General features: G+C 36.1%; 1 protein-coding gene across 1 annotated transcript; it reads right to left on the bottom strand.

Moving 5' to 3' along the window:
* Nucleotides 1-420: 420 nt before the first annotated feature.
* On the bottom strand, nucleotides 421-23469 carry LOC112048355 (uncharacterized). Its single transcript, XM_024085857.2, has 6 exons — nucleotides 23291-23469; nucleotides 12213-12357; nucleotides 5637-5823; nucleotides 4168-4248; nucleotides 3196-3291; nucleotides 421-713 (listed from the first exon to the last, which is right to left on the bottom strand). Exons 1-6 carry the CDS (start codon nucleotides 23305-23307, stop codon nucleotides 610-612), a joined length of 630 nt encoding a protein of 209 aa, XP_023941625.1. The 5' UTR covers nucleotides 23308-23469; the 3' UTR covers nucleotides 421-609.

Consider the following 23469-nt stretch of genomic DNA (forward strand, 5'->3'; position numbering starts at 1 on the left):
CAGTATCGTGATGTTTGGCAGTACCTACAAAAGGCCTATGTCCTGAGTGTGTGTCGTGGACGTCCATCGACTGATATGATGATGATGATGATGATACTGATGAACCAAATATCTATATAGTTTGTAAAAAATCTGTTGTACATTGATTCGACAGGATATATTAGATAGGAAACTAACTATGCCCATTTGATTCTTTATCGTATTGTAATACAATTACAGAATAGCAATTTATCATTTTGTAACGCTCCACTTTAATAGAAAGGTTGATTGGTCTAGTTGTTATTGTACAGTAACAAAACGAATGCATTTTTAGGTTAATTAGAAATAGCAACATAAAGGACTAAAAATCAGAGGCTTCATTGTTGTTTATACATAAATCAGTTTTCAGTAAGTGTAATGGAAAAATTAAAACACGAAAAAAAAAATTAAAATTATTTATTAAAATTACTTATACATAATTTACAAATAGTAGATATAGATTTTTTTCTAATTGATCGGAACTAATGAGTGTAGAGTGATGTATCTGATGGCGTTAACATCACTCTGGTGACACGGAGGGGTTTGGACGGATGTCGGATTGTAGGAGGGATTTGTGGTTGGGTGGTTAGCTCAGTTGCCACCCCGTCTGGAGAACGTCCTTCCGGTCCTCGCTGGAGGCGAAGTGGTGTCGTTCTGTTCTTCAGGTTCCGCTTCCTGGACCGACCTTGAAGATGCTGCAAATTAAAAAAAGAACATAATATTATGTGAATGATCATATTGATATTATTCGTCATAATCTGAGAATACAGGCAAGACACAGGCCGCTTAGACGAAGATAGAAAATTAATCCCACTGAAATTCATCGTTGTATCAGCCAACGCATTATTCAGACCCAGATATAATCATTATCAACCCATATTCGGCTCACTGCTGTGCTCGAGTCTCCTCTCAGAATGAGAGGGGTTAGGCCAATAGTCCACTTCGCAGGCCCATTGTTGGCAGACTTCACACACGCAGAGAATTAAGAAAATTCTTTGGTATGCAGGTTTCCTCATGATGTTTTTCCTTCGCCGTTTGAGACACGTGATGTTTAATTTCTTAAAGCTAGCATAAAGGCATGCACCGGACCGGATTCGAACCCACTGCCTCCGGAATCGAAGCCTGAGATCCATTGGGCTAGCACGACTCTATGGGCTATTTATGGTTTCAATTGAGTACTATTAGATATAAATCCTAATAATTTATAAATGGACTTAACTTCTATATGATCTATGATAATCAGGTTAAAAAGAGTGAATCTGCTAAATATGCGTGTTTCGAAGCGTGCATAAATTAAACCTCTTCATTGCTTTCTTATATTCCTCAATAGTTCAACGATAAGAGCGGTTGGATACATCACCGAGGGGTGGCGGTTCGATCCCCGCCCCATTGGTCTATTGTCGTACCCCCTACTAATACATTCTTTTCTTTATATTTTGGAAGAGGAATAGGAATATTGGTCATATAAATAAAAAAAAAAGATATGAATGATTAGCCAAGTGTTAAAAATATAAACAGGTATGTATGTATGTTGGTGGATCTACGAGTACGAATAATATTTATTTAATAGCGTATTTACTATATTTAAAAGTTCAACTAGTTATCTAGATTTACCTGCTACAAAATATTTTAACCTGAATGATGAAACAGTGCCGTATTGCAAACACATAGCTTTACCAAATACTTAGTATGCGCAGAGAACCGTTAAACTATGTATTAACATAATAACTGCCACACCGAAACGAAATATTTTACCACAAGTTTTAACAAAACATTACAATACACTCCATGCCAATTTAAAATATCTTGCGTAGCTCAAGCAAAAAAATCATCAAGATTTATTTTAACGTATGGGTTACAAACAAAATTGTCCAAAATCCGTGGAGCATTTTGATAACTATCAATTTAATTTATGTGAGTAGCTTTATCTTGATCAAACGCTTAACTTTTATGTTTACGAAAATCCTTGATTCTGGTAGCTAACAGGGTAACTAGGTGATTAAAACTTCTGAGTGTAAAAACAAGATATCGCACCTCGCAATTTGTAGGCCATTGTGGCTGTGGCGTTATCTCGTTCCTGCCCAGAAATTTTTATTGCCAGGATTACAGGTAATAAAAATAAAGCTACCAGAATCAAGAATTTTCGTAAATATAGTTACGAAATATATCTTAAGTTGAGTCTCATAAAGATGTAGCTAAAACTTCACGGAAAATTAACTTGATAATAATAAATTGTAAAAATGCTCCTCGGATACTGGATTAAATCAACAAATAGAGATTTGTTTACAAACGATGATCCTTAGTTTCAATTTTAGTGGAACTACTAATGCCTGAATTGATAACATTAAACATGAATCGGTCCATTTGATTTGCGCCTTCTTTATCTATCACTTATCCTATCCTAACAGATTATTGGATTGGCGTGTGATGAATGAAGCAACTATGAAGATTAGACCACGGTTAGATAGCAGGGGATATCATGAAAGTCACCAGCCATTTAGTTTCATATCATACTCTTATCTATTAGGTATATAGCTAAGAGTAAAGAAAAGTACCGTACTAAGCTGTTGTAGGAAAATGGGCTAAAAATTTAAGAAAAGAAAACTGGCTCTCAATTTCAAGTGATGGACTTCATATCATCGTCAGACTATTTTATTGGATAGTCATCATCATCATCATTAACTTAACTGCTGGAAATAGGCCTCTTGCATGGACTTCCAAACACAACGGTCTCGAGCCAGCATCTAGTGGCTACCTGCAACCCGCTGTATGTCCTCTGTCCACCTTGTCGAAAAATATAACGCTTTCCGGTGCGGGATCGCCATTATTGCACCTTGGAATTCCAACGTCCTTCGATTCGCTCTTCGAATTTCTCCACTTCTTCATGAATGTCAGAAGTGGAGAAACATTGCATTGTACATCTATTAACGACAGCCACTCTATCAATAGTACGTTGGTTAAGAAGAAGAATACATGTAAATAAGAAGAATCATCATCATCATCCAGGTGCCCTCTTCAAACTGAAGTTTGGCGGTCAGATGGAGAAAACTTTTCAGATAACAAGAGATATTTTTCAGCTGTCTGTTATTACTCTTGGTCCACTCCTTAATATCATCTACCCATTTACGTCGCTGTCGTCCTTGTAATAACTAAGAAGAATAAAGAATTGAAACGTACGTCTTCCAAAGCGTCCTCTGCTTGGTTTGGATGGAGCTGGCGCCGGAGCATCTTCAGCCTTTGTTTCCCGCGTTGCTGTGTTGAATCGCTTCTTGCCTGGTGATGAAAAATTGTATAAATAAACTATAGTGGTATTATACAATAGTATTAAAAAGAAAAAAAATGTATTTTTGTAATAATAAAATAATATATCAACCCTCTCCTTTCAACATGAAAGGGGTTAGGCCAATTTAGTCCACCACGCTGGCAGACTTCACACATGCAGAGGATTAAGAAAATTCTCTGGTATGCAGGTTTCCTCACGACGTTTTCCTTCACGTGACACGTGATATTTAATTTCTTAAAATGCACACAATTGAAAAGTTGGAGGTGCATGCCCCGGACCGGATTCGAACCCACACCCTCCGGAATCGGAGGCAGAGGTCATTTCCACTGGGCTATCACGGCTCTTTCGGTATTTATTTATGTACTCGAACTCAACTCAAAAAGTACTGGACCGAGTTGAAAAATTACTACACCAATGGAAAGCTATATTATCACGGAGTAACACAGACACAGGTTATCTCCGCATTTCCGTGGAAATGAGAACTACGTGGGTGAAACCGCGAAACTGTGCTAGGTACAACTGTTGAATTTATTGACAATTCTTCTTGGTAGATTATTGTCTGGAGTGTAGAGTATAAGTCACAATAAATGTAGTATATAAATCTTTCAAAAGTGCTTGTAAGTGCAGCTATTTGAACCAACCGAATTTGTATTTGATGTGAAATTTATTGGGCACATATGTTACACGGTGAATAATACATCCCGAGTGCAATGTTGATGCATTAATAAACCCTGCGTACAATATTTTTAAGCCACAGGTTTGATATGCTGGATATCGCATTTAATAATAAAATTATGTTAAATTATGTCAACACAAAACCATAGGTAACGTATATTGAATAAATGAATGATAAATGATTCTCTTACTGAAATTGGCCTTGACCGGAGCTTCCGTTTGAGCCTCGACCTGTTGCTGGGTCACAGATGAAGAGCCGCCTTGACTTTTACCTAAAATTGTGATAATAATCAGCCACATTTATTATATTTGTTTCTGAGTCTATATCCTCTTTACGTAATCCTTATAATGCAATTGTCTGTTGACATTTCACGACTTAACCACTGAATCGGTTTTGATAAATTGGACGCTACTTTTATGTCGGAAAAATTCATGGTTTCCGCAGGATTTGTAAAAACACTGTTTCACTCAGTCAGGCGTCTCTTATAATTTTCGTAGAATTTTGAATAGTAATCATCCATTATTTCTTTGACTTTTCAACTGCATCCAGAAAAATATACAAACCCTTGCTTATATCTTATAGAAATTCGAAAATGAAACTACCTATTCTTTTCTTTACTAATATTATAAAGAATTAAAATTCGTAGCCCTTGACAACGAACTCAGCTGATGATGATGCAACCTAAGATGGAAGCAGGCTAACTTGTTAGGAAGAGGATGAAAATCCACACTGCTTTCAGTTTCTACACGACATCGCACCGGAATTCTAAATCGCTGGGCGGTATGTCTTTGCCGGTAGGGTGGTAACTAGCCATGGCCGAAGCCTCCCACCAGCCAGACCTGGACCAGTTAAGAAAACCTCAGTCAGCCTAGCCAGAGATTGAACCCAGGACCTCCTAAACCCAATTCGAGTACCACTGTGCTACGGAGGCAGTCAAGTTACTCGTATAATACTCGTAATTAATTCACTCAATATCGTAAAGGTCTTTACGAATTAATGTATTATCGTAATTTTTATAAGAAACAATTTAATCACCTTCAATGTCCTAAGCAAGTCAGTGTAACCATGACCCAAGTGGTCACGGGTAGTTAGGTAAAATTTATGGTTTCAATTGAGCAAAAGTGGTCTCATAAAAAAACTAGTTGCATGACAGATAGTAGAAATTAAAAATTGCGAGTGTAACTTTCAAAGTACGAGGTCAATAATAATTTATTGTATTTGTATCAGTACATAAAAGTAGGGCTATTTAAAAAGTAGGGCATACACAACATACTCTTCTTGACTGAGTCCACTTCGAACCCTCGTATCTTTAATTTTAAGTTTTTGATTTTACTTATCACCATTTTAACAGAACATAATCTGACGTTTCAAAAGTGCTTGCAAATTAAGCCTACTTGAAATCTATACTAATATTATAAATGTGTAAGTAAGTCTGTATGTCTGTTACCTTTTCACGGCTGAACCAAAAAACCGATTTGAATAAAATTGGTATTGAGAAAAAGTGAACCTTGGAGCAGAACAAAGGCTACTTTCTTCCAGAATAATTTTTTTAACAGATTTTAAGAGAACGAAGTTACGGGCGTATTCTATACATATAATATAAATATCGACTTTGATTGTGACTGGTTTATATCGCACCATGAGAATTGTCAATATTACCTCCAACAGCCTGTGCACGTCGCCTCTTCAATGTTTCTAATAAGTCAGTGTTGCTTCTGAATGGCCGTACTGGAAGTCCACCGACTAACTTCTTGCCTTCTGTGGATGATGGCGCAGCTTCTGTGGAAGGCTCCTGAGCTTCCCCTTCTGCGGGGTAGTCTCCTTCATCTTCGTATTCTACTTCTTCCTGAAATCAATCATTTTTATCTTTATTGTCATTATCATCATCATTTAAACCATTTTCTTATCTATCTATAAATTCTGTTGACAGAGAACTCTTTCATTTTTTTTGATCAGCCTGGCTGTCCAGCGCGGAAATGCAGCCAGTATTCTTGCCACTATTCCACGTGGGCACAGCGCCGGCCCGAAGTGAATTTTAGAATGGAGCGAGATCCAATTATGGTGCCTCTCCTGTTTGCTCCTACCATTATGTTAGGGACGTTTGAAAAGTTCGTAGCCTAACCTAAATACAACTATACAAGTATAATATCAATGATATTATACTTGTATATTGTAATCTAATCATGTCATCTTATCAACCCATTTTCGGCCCTTTGCTGAGCTCGAGTCTCTCCTCAGAATGAGAAGGTTTATGCCAATAGTCCACCACGCTGGCACAATGCTGATTGGCAGACTTTACACACGCAGGGAATTAAGAAAATTCTCTGGTTTCCTCACGATGTTTTTCTTTCACCGTTTGAGACACGTGATATTTAATTTCTTAAAATGCACACAACTGAACTATCTCTCCATGTATTTCTGGAACTACTGAACCGATTCTGAAAATTCTTTTACCAGTAGAGAGTCAAGTAAGTTTTGAGTGACATGCTTTATCTCCGTGTTTTCGTGGAAACGCGAACTACGTATGAAACCGCAGGCTGGTTGATTTATAAATAGCGTGTAAACAAAATCACAGCAACAAACTAGTGCAATAATAAAAATAGTCGAATCACCGACGAGACCTTCAGATATTAAAAAGTTATTATTGTTCGTGCCTTTATTTCGCGGTGACGTCACAAGCCGCAAGAGGTTGCAGTCATACATTCCAACGGCGGTCGCAATTATTCTATATAGAACCAGTTCAGTCGATACAAGTGTATTAAATACGTAGAAATACCACCGAGGAAAGGGAACCCATGTTGAGGTCGGCCCGAGGTAACTTGTCCATCGGACGCCAGTCACATCTACCTTGAACTAAATGATAGCTAGTGACATCTCGTAAAAACCTTTTCAAAAGGTCCGTGATTCCGAAGTAGGGGAATCACTTCATATCATATTCCGAACAGCGCGGTCTGAATCTTTGACATTTAAAGTTTTTACAGATAATTAAGTACTAAAATAAATTGATTAAAATTGCATGACCAAATTGCGGAGTCAATTTTCGTAATAAAAACGTATAGCGAATATACCTATCTAACATTGTAATTAATTAAATCTATACTAATAAATAAATAAAATAAATGCAAAAGTAAGTCTGTCTGTTACCTTTTCACCCGCTTAATCGTTTTAGATGAGAAATAAATTGGAGTTTGGAACAGAACATAGGATACTTTTTATCCCGGAAAAGTCCTAGGTTCCCGCAGGATTTGTAAAAAATATAATTTACGCGAACCAAGTCAGGGTCGCTCACTAGTTTTAGATAATAATTTAACGGTAAGGAAAATCTGTAAACGTATTGCATTCTATTTCCAAGAATCAACGGCATTGAATCAGAGTCACGTGAAGTAAGCGATGACGTGTGAACTTTCTGGTAATTTCCAAAAAAAACCGATATTGAACAGAAAGCCTGCAGTAGCCAGACATACTTCATTTTAGGAAGACTGAAAGATTCTCTCTCTTTATTCTTACCGACATATCTCAACGAGTTGCGAAGCTGTAGTGGCAATGGGCGGGGCACATAATTCGGAGAGCTGATGGACGTTGGGGTCACAAGGTTCTGGAATGGCGACCCCGCACTAAAAAGCGCAATGTTGGACTCTCCACCAGGTGGACTGACTGATGTCTTCTCAATTACTCAAGACAGCCGTCTCTTATGTTGATTCAAGATTGTTTTGATAAAAGCTTGTTACCTATATAAAAGCTTCTTTTTAAAAATAAATTTGAATAATAACATATAATAATTAATACTAGACACGTCTTGTACCTACGACAGTATTTTATTATTGAGATCAATAAATAAGGACATTTTACAATAAACTCGTAAGTAAACTCGTAAGGAATGAGGATGCAGTCCTTGAATAACGCCTATCTCTACACCTTTTACTGCTTCAATGTCAAAATAACTACATAATATAATCACGTATACGTAGATACGTACTTATACGAGTACTTGCGTAGTTTTACATTGTATTTCGTTTCACTGAAAATTGAGATTCTGTCGAGCAAAGGAAATTCATCGCAAAGGTTTGTATTATATACGGGAATGAATACGTTTTACTATTAATAAATTTTTTTAGTAAATTAATTGAAATATGACGATAATTGTTGAAAATATCAAAGCCAAGTCGCATGGGAGCTTTCATCAAAAACGCAGCCTTCATCTCTTAAAGATGAAACACAGACACGCATGGTGGAATATTTTACTGTGCAGATCTACAAAATGACCGTGATGGCATATCTTTAAGGATAGCGTTCTACCAATACAGTACTACTAATACGTAGATAAAGGAGACCTAACGATTTTATTCTATTAGATACGTTACTAGATATATTTTATAGTTAGTAGATGACAGAACCAAGAATAGAACAAAGATTTCCACGCGGAAGAAGTATCGGATGTCCGTTAAACAATATTAAATGGATTCGAAAGTAGCTGGGCATACTCCGTCAACAATCAAACCGTCAAAAGTTATCAACCCATATTCGGCTCACTTTTGAGCTCGAGTCTCCTCTCAGATTGAGAGGGTTAGGCCAATAGTCCACCACGATTTGCTGGCCCAATGCGGATTGGCAGACTTCTGTCTAAAATGTCACTAAAATCGGTCAAGCCGTTCCAGAGATTGGACTATATACATACGTAGCCTCAATAGCTCAAGCAGTCGGACTGGTGGTGGTGGTAGTGGTTCGATCCCCGCCCGTTCGTTGGTCTATTGTCGTACTCACTCCTAATACAGTCTTTCTCGACTAGTTGGAGGGGTATGGGAATATTAGTCCTACTAAAAAAAGATATGGCAAATATTTTTGAAAAAAAATACTAAAAATTTTAAATAGCTTGTTTGTGAGTCTTGTGTAAATACACACAGATATTTCAGTTTAATTTATATGTTTATAGTTATTGATAGTAGAGATGAAAGATAATAATTTATTAAAATTTAATTCACAATGAAAAAAGAACCTACAGCATAAAGCCCATGACATTTTGCTCGTAACAAGTTTGTTTTTTGTACATTTGGTGTACATAATATAGAATGAGAGCCTGCGATGGACAAATCTACTTCATATTGATATATAATTCATGTAGATACTTATACTTATACTTATACTGTATACTTCATATACAAGCGATATACTTTTTTTAGCTTCTCCACTGCGCATGCACAATTTTGTACATTACTTGTACATATTTATGTATACATAATACATATATAGTTTTAACACTTCCTGAATACACAATTCGACATTGCATTCGATATTTAGGTATTATTTATTAAAAAAAGAAAAGCGATATACGAGTAGTTCATTTTAAGAAAAAAATACGCTTTATAGTTAATCGGTTGAGGGTCTGGACAGGACCGTTGAAACCTGCTAGCATCCAAAGCCACTATATTCCAAATTCCATTATTGTTTTACTTTTCATGGCTGACAAACAATTAAAGCTTTTATAAAATGAAGTATGTCTGGCTACGTAGGCTCTTAGTTCAATAATACTATTATATGTAAATATTTACGCCAGGTACCGTTTAAAATGATACGCGAGCATAGTAAGAAGTTTGTATCTGAAAATTAATTATTGAATTTATTTAATACTAGCAGAAACTAGCGATTTCAACCGCGTAGATTCCTTTCCCGTTCAAATAAAAGGATAAAATATAGCCTTTAGCACTCAGGCTTCCAACCAGTGAAAGAATTTTTCAAATCGGCTTAGTAGTTTCAGTGCCTAGTCATTTCATTAAAACAATCAATCGTTTCCTCACGATGTTTTTCCTTCACCGTTCGTGACACGTGATATTTAATTTCTTATAATGCACACAATACTGGTCATGCCCCGGACTGGATTCGAATCCACACCCTCCGGAATAGGAGGCAGAGGCAAATCCACTGGACTATATATATATATATATAATGATCTAAGGGATATCTACACATAGCTGCATAAGGAAAACACTTTGTTCAAAGCAGAAAAATACACACAAATCATCACTCCTCGTTCTCATAGAGGTACGTCCAGAGACCACGTCCTGGAAGGACTTTGCTACGATCTTTGCGTGTCTCCCATACTTTTTCCATACTCCTTAGCCCTTTCATACAAGTTCGTCGGTTTAGGATGCTCACTCTTGACCTGGCCTTTAATGAGAATGTCCTGTATTTGATCCAGGAAAGTCTTGGGCTTCCCCTTCCAACATATCCAACCAGAAAAAAAATTTAGTAAAATTAATTTACATTCGCATTGTGATGCGGTTGACCGCAAACTTTTACGGCCGCGGAAAGTTGCGGCCGCCACGGTGCAAATACTGTCTCACGTAATCCGGCTAACCGCACGCGCGACCGCAAGCTCTCGGTAGATTACCTGCCACACGGGTAAGAGGACAGTGCGTATGTGCTTATACCTTTAGTTTAATTATGTATTAAAAAAATATTTTTAAAAATCAATATTAACTAAACTAACAAGGGAGAAAAAACATCCTTACACAAGAGTTTGTTTTGGTCATGATTAATTTTAATTCAGCTCTTTTACTTCCATGATCATGAACAATAACAGTATTTTTCCAAAAAAATATTTTTTTGTTTACTTGCTTTAAATGTTACTTTTGCTTGGCCATAATCAAGCAAAGTATATCAAAGCATATATAAAGAATCGCTTATTTCACCAATTCAATATCGTAACGTATCTCATTACGCACATGTGCCGCAATGTAAAGTAAAATGCACATGTAATATAAAACCTTTATCAACCGTCTAAAAACGGACGGTACTTTTTTAAATCTTGGCAAGGAGTTTTTATGAAGAAAGAAAGTGCTCAACATTTTATGAATAAAATTTACTTTGTGAGATAAAATATAATAAAAAAACATTTAATTCTTTAATTTTAATAATTTTCACAATAAATGTGAACCATTTATCTTTATCAGAAATACAAAAATATTAATTTACTTTATTAATACTGGCTGTTTTTGGTGCATTTGTTTAAAAAAAACCAACGCTGTTGTGCGCACTTCGTTATCTGTGCAAAAATGACAAGCGTATCAAAATTTTATCATAAGGAAAACGGGCAAAGATGCAAATTAATTTTGAAAGTGTGTTTCCTCGCAAATGTGTTATAAAGGTCGTATGACATACGTGCGCTTTGATAATTACAGCATCTGCTTTCTTACTATAGCTCTCACCTTTGGCTCGAGCTGCAATATCGCTTCGGCTGTAATTTTCAACTTACTGCACTTAAAACGAAACATATCAACACGCTCTCAGGCGACTTGCGCTTAAATCAGCTCTAGCTGTGTCAGCTGTACCTGTAGTAGTCAGTCGACTATTCGGCCTCTTTACAACTGACTAGTCGAATAGTCGACTAGTCAGTGAAAGTCATAGTCGGCACATCTCTAAAAAAAGTAAGAGAACCAGTCAAGTGCGAATCCGATTCACGCATCGAGTGCAATCAGTTGGAGCGATAAATTGCTATCCCTATTAAAACTTGTATATATGCGGTCTGTTACATAAAGTTTGTTTTTATCGTTAAGTGTGTAAAGTATTACAAAATGGCAGTCAATGCTTGCTTTGTACTTGAAGCCTTCATGGTTATAGGCTAAAGGCACTGGATATCGAGAGGTTGTGGTTCGATCCCTCCCGCTGGACTATATAGCTTGCGCGGGCCGGGAGGGGGGTAGCGATGCCCCGCTCGTAGGACATCATACCCTCGCAATCCTTTCATATGCCCTCCGCGCGCTCGACTTCTCACGCGCGCAGTTCGTTCCCCCCGTCGCCCGCATATCATGGGAGTGTCACCAACGAACTTGCTAAGCTATAGTCACCCACTCCTATCACAGTGTTTCGGACTAGTTGGAGGGGAGCAGAAATATTGGACACCCAAAGATTAGTTCAAAAACAACTTTACCGCGGCTAGTTGCCTCGACTGGTGACAGAAGGGCTGGCTCATTTTTTGCGCAAAGGATCAGCCCGGCTGTCCAGCGCGGAAATGCAGCCAGTATTCTTGCCACCATTCCACGTGGGCATGATTTGTATAGTTATTAGGATAAGATAGCTTAAGTTCCTTATTGTATTCTTTTTGCAATAAAAATAAAAAGTAAAACAACTAGATTGAAATCGCCTCATACATTCGGGAGCTATGATGCCACAAACAGACAGACACGTCGAAATTATAACATGCCCCTTTTTGCATCGGGGGTTAAAAATAAATTTTGTTACCTGTGCTGGTGTAGTAGTGGTGGTTTTCTGTTTGCCCGCCAGTCCTCGCTTGAGGAGGGCTCCTCTGTTGGCGACAGCACGAGGCTCTGCATCATCCTGGGGCCGCGCCATTGCCTGACTCGCCAGGCACGAAAACAAAACGATTCTGAAAAAAAAAAACATTTTATTCCATACAAATACATTTTTAACAAATTTCAAAAAAGGAAGAGGTTCTCAATACGACGCGCATGTTTTTTTTAATGTTTTTTACCTCATAACTTCGTCATTCTATAACCAATTTTAAAAATTCTTTTTTTCGTTTGAAAGAGATTGGTTTGGTCAAAATGAAAATAATTGAAATAAATGAATGAAATTGCCCATGCTGTGGCGCTTTCACCGTTTATTCCGATTCTGATAGAAAGGAGATCCGAGGGTGGTACCATGACAAATGAACCAGGATCTGATGAAGGAATCCTGGGGAAATTGATCGAGAGAGAAGAGAAGGGATTTTCGAAATTCCCCTCGCACGAAACGCACTGTATTGGCACCGCCTTCAACTTGATCAGAAGGTAGCTCGTACGATGTTATTTTTCGCTTTTTAGTTTACTTTTTGATTTTCAAGTCGGTTCAACTTTTTTATGATTTTTTTTTATTAAAAGCATAGATGGATTATCCCTAAGCCGACGTCCCGCAATTCCCACGAGAATAAATAATATTCTTCTTTATAATAATGATAAAGAAGTATAGAAAATTAAGACGTATTTAGTGATATAAAATAATAAAATAATTAATACTTAAATGCAATTCAGTGAAATAGGAACATGAATATTTTCATTTTTCTATTTTGAGGGAAAGCGATTGTGTGTCTATCCCTCTCAAATCCCTACAACACCATTTAATCTGAACAAATACTCTCTCAGCACGTTTCTGTGATTGTATTTGCATCGTTGTAAATAATCTGATTGAAACACAGTATTTCTGATATGACCTCATTTTGATATTAGTGTGATAATTCCAGCTATAAACAAAGCTGTGGATTTGATAAATAAATGTTTTATTTAAAAAATGGTCTAAGTAAGTACATCAAAACACTTTTTATAGTCAGCTATTATAATTAAGTTTATGGTGAATGGATGAGATGACTCTCGGATATCGTTGATAGAAAGTAAAAGTTAATTTTGCTCATCTACTCGTAACTTTAATGACATCATTCGAAGGCTACGATTCTTTGCGATTATATATCCTACTAAATTATTGGATACAGTAGGTAAATGAGTATTGCAAAATCTGTAGGAATACCATATATGTACATAATAATTGTTTATTCAATGCAGGTATTGAATCTATAAATTAATCGCCTAAAAGATAAAACCTGATCCAAGTTTTGCAAACCTGTCCTTGTATGTTCGACCTTTTGATGCAGACGATTAAAGTAAACATTAAGTTATGTACGCTATTGTAATGTCGACAAAAAAACTGTTAATTCATCTATGGATTTAAACATTCAATCTGTTGAATAAACATGTAATAATAATTGACTATGTTTGGCATGACTAAATTTTTTACACGTACAGTAATAATGTCAAAGATCAATGTGAAGAATTCTAGCATATATTGACTAAATGAAATATCTCGCCTGAGTACTTCCTAGTCGAGTCTTTCTACGACTGATGTGTGCTAAATAGCTGAATACGGTAAATGTCAAACAGCACGACGAGTAACGAGGTTGGGTGAATGTCGTATGGAGGTGGGCTGGTATGCCGGTTCTTCGTTGCCGTATGATGTGAGTGCGTAAGACCAACCAGCCTTATGACAGCTAAAGGTCAACATGTTGCTTTATAGACGGTTGGGTAACAGGTCTCCTCGCAGGGTCGGATCTCGTACACTTGTTTCCGTATCCGCTTCCGATTATATCTACTGTCGCAACCTCCCTTAACTTTCTTTACTTTATGTAATCAACACGATACTCGCTCGACGCTACCAAATGGAACTACTACTCATGGATAACAGTTATTAGGGAGATGCATATTTAATCACACATTTATATACATCAAATTATTTAAGAAGTCTTTGATTATTATGCCTTTAACTACATACTGTACGCCGCGCCACAAAACCAGTCTGCTGAGCTCGAGTCTCCTCTTAGAATGAGAGGGGTTAGGCCAAAGGTCACCACGCTGGCCCATTGCGGAGACTTCACACATGCAGAGAATCAAGAAAAATCTCTGGTATCCAGGTTTCCCTGACGATATTTTCCTTCACCGTTTGAGACACGTGATATTTAATTTCTTATAATGCACACAACTGAAAAGTTGGAGGTGCATGCCCCGGACCAGATTCGAACCCACACCCTCCAGAATCGAAGGCAGACGTTGATATCCACTGGGCTATCACGGGTCGGGTTGATCGATTGCCTACACATTACTCATAAATTATTTTCGACCCTTTTAATATTCGTGCGCATATCGATAGCGCCAAATAAGCAGCGTTGGCCCAAGTTGGAAATCGAACGCAATATGTTAGAGGTTAGTTTGGCCTTTACCTTACCTCCATATTTTGAATGTATGTTAAGCTGTTGATTCCTGTTATTAACCCTATCACCGCATCGTCGTTACCTAAGCCAGTCAACCGGTATTGGGGCCGCTAGACAGATCCGTTTCTGTTACGCTAGAGATCTATTACTAGTATATTTACTAATCTCTTGATATTCATTATCTCCTGTTATTTCATATTTCAATAATTAATTAGATGAACCTTATTATATTCTTAACAGTTTTTACCCGACTGCGTCAGAAGGAGGGTATTGTTATATTTTATGCTCTTGTTAAACGGTTCTATTATAAACAGTTCGGTCGGTACCCGTCTTTCAATATTCATCGTGAGTTTGGAAATCACAATGTTAGTCATTCAAGTCACGTTGGAAAAAGTGCAACTTTCTACACAAGTTACCATTTGTACGTACTCGCGTTCTATACTTTATGGTATAGTGCGCCGAATGTGTAATGGCAACTTAAAATTCGAGTCAAGGTCAGCCGAGCAAAAACCAGAAATGGTAAGAATTGGGGTGACCTCGAGATCGCAGTGCAATGCGGCAGCCAATAAGTCGCTGCACCCAGCCCTGTTATTTCTTTACTAGCTGCGTAACGCATGTTTATTAGAGCCCATAATATAATCTGTGTAGTGCAAAGTAAGCCTTACCTTTAATAATATTGGTAAATATCACATCTATCCTATTCATAGTATTTTTTACTGTACCTATTGTAAACCAAACTAAAAAATGATAAACCTGGCTGAGTTTGTTGTGGGCTCTTCTCGTACCAGGCGCGTTTGGAACCCTCGTAACTTTAATTTTAAGTTTGCGAATGATTATTATCACCATTATCTTAAGTTTAATATCATTACCTGACGTTTCGAAAGAGCTTGTAAAATAAGCCTATTTGAAATAAATGAATTTTTACTTGACTTGACTTATTGTACCTATGACTGAATTTGTTGTGAGCTCTTCTCGGAACAAGGCGTATTTGGAAAGTTTAATTTTAAGTTTTCGACCAATTACTATCACAATTATCTAATAATAATATTACCTAACGTTTCGAAAGTGTATGTAAACTAAGCCTAATTGAAATAAATGAATTTGACTTCTGACTTATTTTCTTCATCTAAATCTCTGGACTAACGTTTTCTACAAGATTTATTTCGAAGAGTAGGCCCAAGAGGTTGGATGGTTTCAAGAGTCAAGAGCCTCAGTTGTAAGTACAAAATTTTGTTGATGTTAGATGTTCGCTATGACCCTTAACTTTGTGTTGTGCTAACAACAACAACAACCCTTCGCTAGAGTTTTAAAGTGTTCTTTAAAAAATCTTCAAAGAAGAAAGAGAAGTTTAGTAACTGGTGACAATATCTCTAATTTACTCATCATGATTTTTTATTATACTTTTTTTTATATATAATTTTTTTAATCGTAATTCGCTATTTTATATTTAATTTTGATAATGAAGTACTTCATTCCTGACGAGGGTCCCCCACCGCACATTTTTGAACTTACTAAACTAACAAGCCTTCTTGAAACTTCTTGCAGTCGGGTTTTCTATATAAAGCTGAAGATAATATCATAAAGCTGAAGAGTTTGTTTGTTTGGTTGAACGAGCTATCTCAGGAATTACTACTAGTCCGATATGAAAAATTCTTTCATTGTTAGATAGCCCATCTATCGAGGAAGGCTTTAGACTATATATTATTCCCGTATTCCTACAGAAACGGGAATCACGCGAGTAAAACCGTGCGGTGTCAGCTAGTAAGTTAATATGCTGTAAGAAATTTCCTTGTGATAACGAAATCTAATTCATTTTCTCTCTATTTTGATACTACAATGAATGCCTTGAGCATTTTCCCAGCTTTTAAGGCTAGATGAAACTGTGATTGCCTTTGCTTTGTGTTGCGTTTCAAAACATTTCAAGTTGAGGTTCCGTTGAAGCGCAATAGATACACCTGTTATCAGATATATTGAGACATCCGTGCCAAGCATTTGCGCGATCCTTCCCACACTATTGCAGATGTACGAAACATTTTATATTTATAATAATGAGAAAATATTAATGAGTTAAAAACTTTAATTAACAAGTTGTTAGAGTTTCTCTTGAAATTAGGAAATACGGAATGGACAATGTTCATTATTTTGAAATGTTAGCTTTCTGTATTCTCCGTTGAAAATATAAAATACTCGTGAAAGAATTATTTCGATATGTTAATTTGTTCTCAAGATATAAGCGTTTAATGTGCGTGACGTCATCGTACAACACATGCACGGCTCATACATGCAATTTCGTGCTTATACCTTACCTACTGACGAAATAATGGCTAACCATTATGCCTAGTTCGGGCTACTTTAGTACTTTATTAGAGTATGAACAATTTTTGGATATACCGCCCATAAAAATCGTTCGTACTACGATACGTACGCAATACGATGACGTCACGTACAATATCGCGACTGTTAGTGGGAGTTGATATTTATGCGAACTTTGAATGCAAGCAAAATCATAACTATTTGGTATTTTTAAATAAAAAAAACTAGTGTATTTGTATATATAAAAGCTCTAATGTAACAAAGTTTCGAGAGATTTTGCATACCTAGTAGCATTCTCCATAGGACAATCAGGCCAATCGCCTTTTAAAAACAGACACAATCTTGGTATATCTCAGTAGTTACGAGTATATAGGGGTTGAGTAAAATACGAGAGGTATATTCAATGTTATATTTTACAAGCTTTTCTTAGGGGACGATATTAATCATAAATGGGTACCTTTAGACATAGCTGAAGTTAATTTGAAAAAGGGGAAGTCACTCTTCTTACTATTTCATCACATCGTAAGAATCCGAATCAATGGTCACTATTCTCTTTTTTTTTAATTATTTTCGATATTATGTTGGTACTTTATGACTATAAAATAAGTCATAAAGTACTAGTAGACGCCCGCGACTTCGTTTGCGTGAAATTGTATTTTTTACAAATCCGGCGGAAAAAAGACATTAAGTTTTCACATTTGCCACTGAATTAGAATGAATAGATACATTATTAATCGGGTCACCGTTTTGAAGACAAAAGAAACGCTGTTCATAATGCAACACGGGTCACGCAACGCGTCATCTGTCAGGTAACTGTAACCGTATGAGCAGGGGCGTAGCTAACGCCGTATCAGCTGTATCAAAGATAAGGGGCCCCGGACAACAGGGGCCCCTTACGTGTGAAAGCAAAAATTTGTTAAATGTGATCCACAATCTCAATTAATCTGAGAAAATCATACAAAACTGCCTATAGAGTTTCACTTTAAAAATGACAGAAGACATAAAAGTCTTTGTGTTCAGGGTTAAGCGTGCGCCCAATATATGGAAGAATCCTATAGGTTAATTCACTCTCGCTGTCAGATTTATTTTAAGCAAGCAAGCAAGAAACAAAAATGTTTCTTTTGTGAGAAATCTTTTCCGTGGGCCCCCCAACGCGTAATGCCCAGCGGCCCATACAACGGCCCAGGGAACTCAGGTATTACCCTCGTATAAAAGTGTACGTAGATGATAAAATAATGCATAAGTAAGGGTCTGGTTAATTAATTGACTTAATAAAAGTATGTTTCTTGAAGAAAAATACATTTTTTATCACTCTTCTAGGGCAAAATGTTCGCCAGTGTACCAAAGCGGCGAAGTAACATTTAAAGCTCTATAATATTTTAGTGTTATTTTTTTTTGAGCCTAAAACAAGAAAATCAACAACAAACCAATAACCATATAACCATAAGTCATTAAAAAATATCGTAAAATTTAGGTTGTTTGGTCAACGATCTTAGCTTGTCCCATTGTAGACAAATTAAAGATGAGTTAAAAATATCATAAAATGTTGTAGCAATTTTTTTTTGATAAAGTAATTACACATTATCATAGTATAATTAATAAGATTTTTTTAGGTATAATTTAATTGCCGGGTTAGGGTAGGCCTGGGCCGGTGATGGGCCTTTTTGGTACAGGGCTCCACCAAGACACGTTACGCCACTGTATGAGACTGAGAGTCCCTCAATATTATCCGCAAATGTCGATAGTCATATGCCGCAAGAGTTAAATTATTACAAATGTCTATGTCTAGGTTTGCAATAGTTGAGTAACCGCTAGTTGTTTCTGAGCGCATCTCATATAGTTACACAGTTGTACGTACATTTGCATAAGGCCTCTATAATATTTTGTTACTAGATTCATTTCCTTCTTTGCAGCGTATAATGACTTTAAATATATCGCGTACTTGAAACATTTTGTACAAATCATTACTTCCACGTAACTAACAAGATAATTAATATTAGATCCGTAGTTTTAATAGGAAATTGCTTTTTTAGTAATTTTTTTTAATGATCATTGAATAAATTGCTGTTACTTTGGGCAGCGAGTCCTCGAAACGCTGAACAAGAGGCGAACTGTAGTGGAATTTTAATACATAATCTTTATTAATTGAGGCCAACAACTGGAAGTAACTGCATTCATTGCCTACTGCTAGTTATCTACATAGTTACCTGACCCTACTAGCTGTAAATGTCTTTGACAGTCTACCAGTACAACAATATTTTATCTTTAAAATATATTACTTTTAACATAATATAAAGCATTTCAGTCACTAGGGTTACACTCAAACATTTCTTCCCTGTATCTGTTTTTAGAAGCTGCACACGTATTAGTATCACTAACATGTATCCAATAGAAATACAGGTAATTAGGTACTAATAAATCACGACAATGAAATTTGTGTGTTTAATGGAAATAGATTTTACTCTGTATTAACACTTAAGCTACTTTTCGTGCCGGAAAAATCCATGGTAACCGCGGGATTTGTGAAAAACAAAATTCAAAAAAACAAAGTTCTAAATATAGTACTACTCCACAAGCATGATTTATCGAAATTAATTTTAATAAACTTTCCTCGGAGAAAATATACCATTTTCCTGTATGTCAGAATTAACCTTCATTAACGATACAAAATTATAAAATTAAGCAGGTTAGTTAAGCTGGTAAACACGATGGTTGCATTATTACATAAGTCAGAACACTATTTTAAACATTTTAATTACAACACTTATCTAATTAACTTCCAATTAAACACAAGTTTATCTAATGACTATGACTGATTTTATTAAATTTTTATGCATACCCACTCCGATATTGTTTTACTTTTTGTTTCAGTTTAAAAGTAGTTTTTTTGAAAAAATATTTTTTTATTTATGATTTGCAGGTGGGCAAATATAGCAGAATCTTTGTTACTAAATGCATTACAACTGCTGGCCTATTCACTGATTTGGTCTCTACCAATCTATTAAAATAAACATCAAATCAATTGACAAAATATCATTTACCTACTGTGTTATATCCACCAGTAAGCAGCTGATGACAAAACTGTGATAATGGTAAAAAGTTACCACTAGCCTCGATATTTGTGAGAGGCTATATTCGTACCGAAACAGGAACTATTCGGGTTAAACCGCGGGTGACTAGTTTTACGAGTTTAAATATTTTCCTTCTCCCGACTAAAAAAACGCAAAAGTGAAAGAATTATTTAACAAAAAGATTTCTTTTTATATCGCAACGCTTGGTGATAAAATCAGCGTTGCGTTAGTGCGTCGTTGTTAGATCTAAACAATTTAAAAGGCGTACTTTCGAACAAATCAAGCAAGTTTATGTAAGCGTCGTTCGCGTACTCGGATGTTACCGTCTCCTTTGTTATATGTACACGTATACATACAGCCTTTACCGAAGCCGATAGCCCAGTGGTTTTACCTCTGCCTCTCATCGATACCGAGGGAGTAGGTTCGCATACGGTCCAGTGCATGCACCTTCAACTTTTCAATTATGTGCATTTTATGAAATTATATATTATATGTTTCAAATGGTGAAGGAAAAACATCGCGACTAAATCTTGCATACCTGAGAGTTTTCTGAGAGTTAATTCTCTACGTGTGTGAAGTCTGCCAATCCGCATTGACCTAACCTTTCTCAGTATGGGAGGAGACAGTGCTCAACGGTGACCCGAATGTGGGTTTTTAATGATGACATTACCGGGATTTGAAATTGGTAAATTTAACAACACTATAATAATATAAAAAAATACTTGCAGACGCTCGTGACATCGTCCTCGTGATACTTAGTTTTTTTTTAAATCTCGTTTGAATCATGTATTTTTTCGGGATAAAAAGCCTATATGTTGCTCGATAACCTCCTCTTCCTATCTTCCAGTGAAAGTCTCATTAAAATGGACAAGCACTTTAATTTTATTTATCTGTTTTGATTGATACAATATTTTGGTTAAACACACAATATATACCTATGTATAATAGCCAAACGGTGTCCCAAAAGACAAGACTGACTGTGCAAAGAAGAGTGTTGGTGCATTAACGACAGTGAAAGTTGAGTATTGCAGAAGAAGCATAAAAGTAATATAAAAGCAATACAGAGAGCATTGAAGAGTATGAATGGAGTATTGAACGAGAGAATAAGAAATAGTTTAATAAGAGTGATATAGAACTAGATTGAGAACTAAGTTGACTTATTGAGAGGATGAATAAAAGGAGACTAGCAAATGAGATTTATAGGACGAGTGTGACCGAATCCAGTAAATTCTCATTAAACGTGAACCTTACCTGACGAACTTGTATGAAAGGATCGATGAGAATGGAAGAAACAAGAGAGCAAGGATCATAGCAATTAGAAATATGTGGTCTCTACGTACCGATATGGGAATGCGTGATGGTATGTATGTATGTATGATACGTACTTACAAATAAAATGGAAGGTTCTGTCAATCTGGCAATTTAATGCTTTACATAAAATCAGTACAAGAAGAACGAGCAATTATCTTTCTAAAGAAATGTAAGATCGGTATATTAAATAATCTTTGATATTTTTCAAATGAACAATAAAAACTTAAATATGCATGTACATATAACGGTTCTGTGATATCTGATGTGCATAATAAATATTAATTGATTTTTGATTAAGATTAAAATTAAAATAGGTCCAGCGTCTTAAAAGATTTGTCGAAACAAATACGTAAATTAGTATATGAACATCTTCAAAGGTAACATTCATGGAAGATAATTTTATAGGATGAGTTTTCATAACTATTGATAATTTATAGAAATTATCAATACCTATGCTTTTGTTATGAAAATTATAACTTTTGTTATCTTAAAAGCATAGTACAAGCTTCTCTCTTAGTTCGAGGGGAAAAAGAAAAGTCATTTACCTAATCGTATATAAAAAAAATAACCGAAAAATATAGTTACAGAAAATTCGACTAGTTTGAAATGTAAATAGATTTTTTTACTACCGACACCTCTGCCAGGTAAAGTCGTGACGCATCGATTGCCTTAGCTTGTTCATCATCGCATATTCATACGAGTAATAATTCATCCTACGTAGGATTGCTTAATCGTAGGTCAGAAGCTTGGCTTTCGACGTGAGAACCACATGGCAAACTGTTACTTGCATCGCTCAATTAAATTGAAATTAATTGCTTTGGTATACTAACTACTTTCTCATAGTCTTTTTATTAAGTTCACAAGTTATTATGAAACACAGATTTAGAAACATTATCAATACGTGTATTAGCATTAGCTAAGTTCGTGACTGAATTATTCAATGCGCTTGATCATAAGTCACTAGGTAAGGAAGGTGAACAGGAAAAAAATGCGGATTTTTTTTTTTAAATTTAAATAAGTACGTTTACATTTAGAAGGTAGGTGTCTAACATATATGTAACCATGTTATGGTTTTGCACAAAATCTATATCTATAATAAAATATAATATTATAATTGCGAAAGTAAGTCTGTCTGTCTGTTACCTTATTAACGGTTAAACCGCTAAAACGATTTGAACGAAATTTGGTATAGAGATAAAGTGCACTTTGGAGCGGAACGAAGGCTACTTTTTTCCAGAAATAATCCACGGACGAAAAAAAAACAGATTTTACGCGAACAAAGTTGCGGGCGTCTGCTAGTATAATATAAATATCTTCAATACTTGGGAATTTAAAAACTACTGACAGTTTTATTTAATTCTTTAATCCGTTATTATGTCGCTATGTCAATGCACTGTACAATGAATGGTAGACAATAACGCTCACCCACAGTTATTTAAACCCAACACCCTTGTACTTTAGTATCAATACTGGGTTGTCATTAGAAAGGTACAATACTTATACATGTACGTCTTAAGTGTTAACATATCGATTGAACCAGGTACCTATACGCTCCTTTTCAGTGTACCTACACGTTTTACATGTTCTGTTACCTATAGCAGACCTTCGTTTGCATACCTCTCACTAGTTTTAACAAAGTAAAACTTATTTTATAAAATTGCTTCGCTGAGCGGGGCAGACCATCATACTGAGTCTGTTATTGAAATTTCGACTAATTCTATAAACGTTTCGAAAGTTTACTTCTCCAATAAAGACAATAGTTAGAGAAATGTGATATCGCAAATGCAATCGCAAAGCTGGAGATAAAGCCTACGATGAAGAACTAAGGCATTACATTTATGAAATGGAAAAGTAACAAGTGTTGTACTCACATTGCCAGTATCCTCATGATTGTATTATCGGTGGCGGGTGTCGCAAGAAGCACTTGGGATCCTTTCTCTGTGGGACGACGGTGAGCAGGTCCACCACGGTCGGAGGCCACGCTTGAATTGCCGTTCCAACAGCTACAGCTCTGATACACTCCGGCGCTTGGAGTCGCTAGTCGGTGCAG

This window comes from Bicyclus anynana, chromosome Z, assembly GCF_947172395.1.
Source record: "Bicyclus anynana chromosome Z, ilBicAnyn1.1, whole genome shotgun sequence".
Classification (NCBI taxonomy): Eukaryota; Metazoa; Arthropoda; class Insecta; order Lepidoptera; family Nymphalidae; genus Bicyclus; species Bicyclus anynana.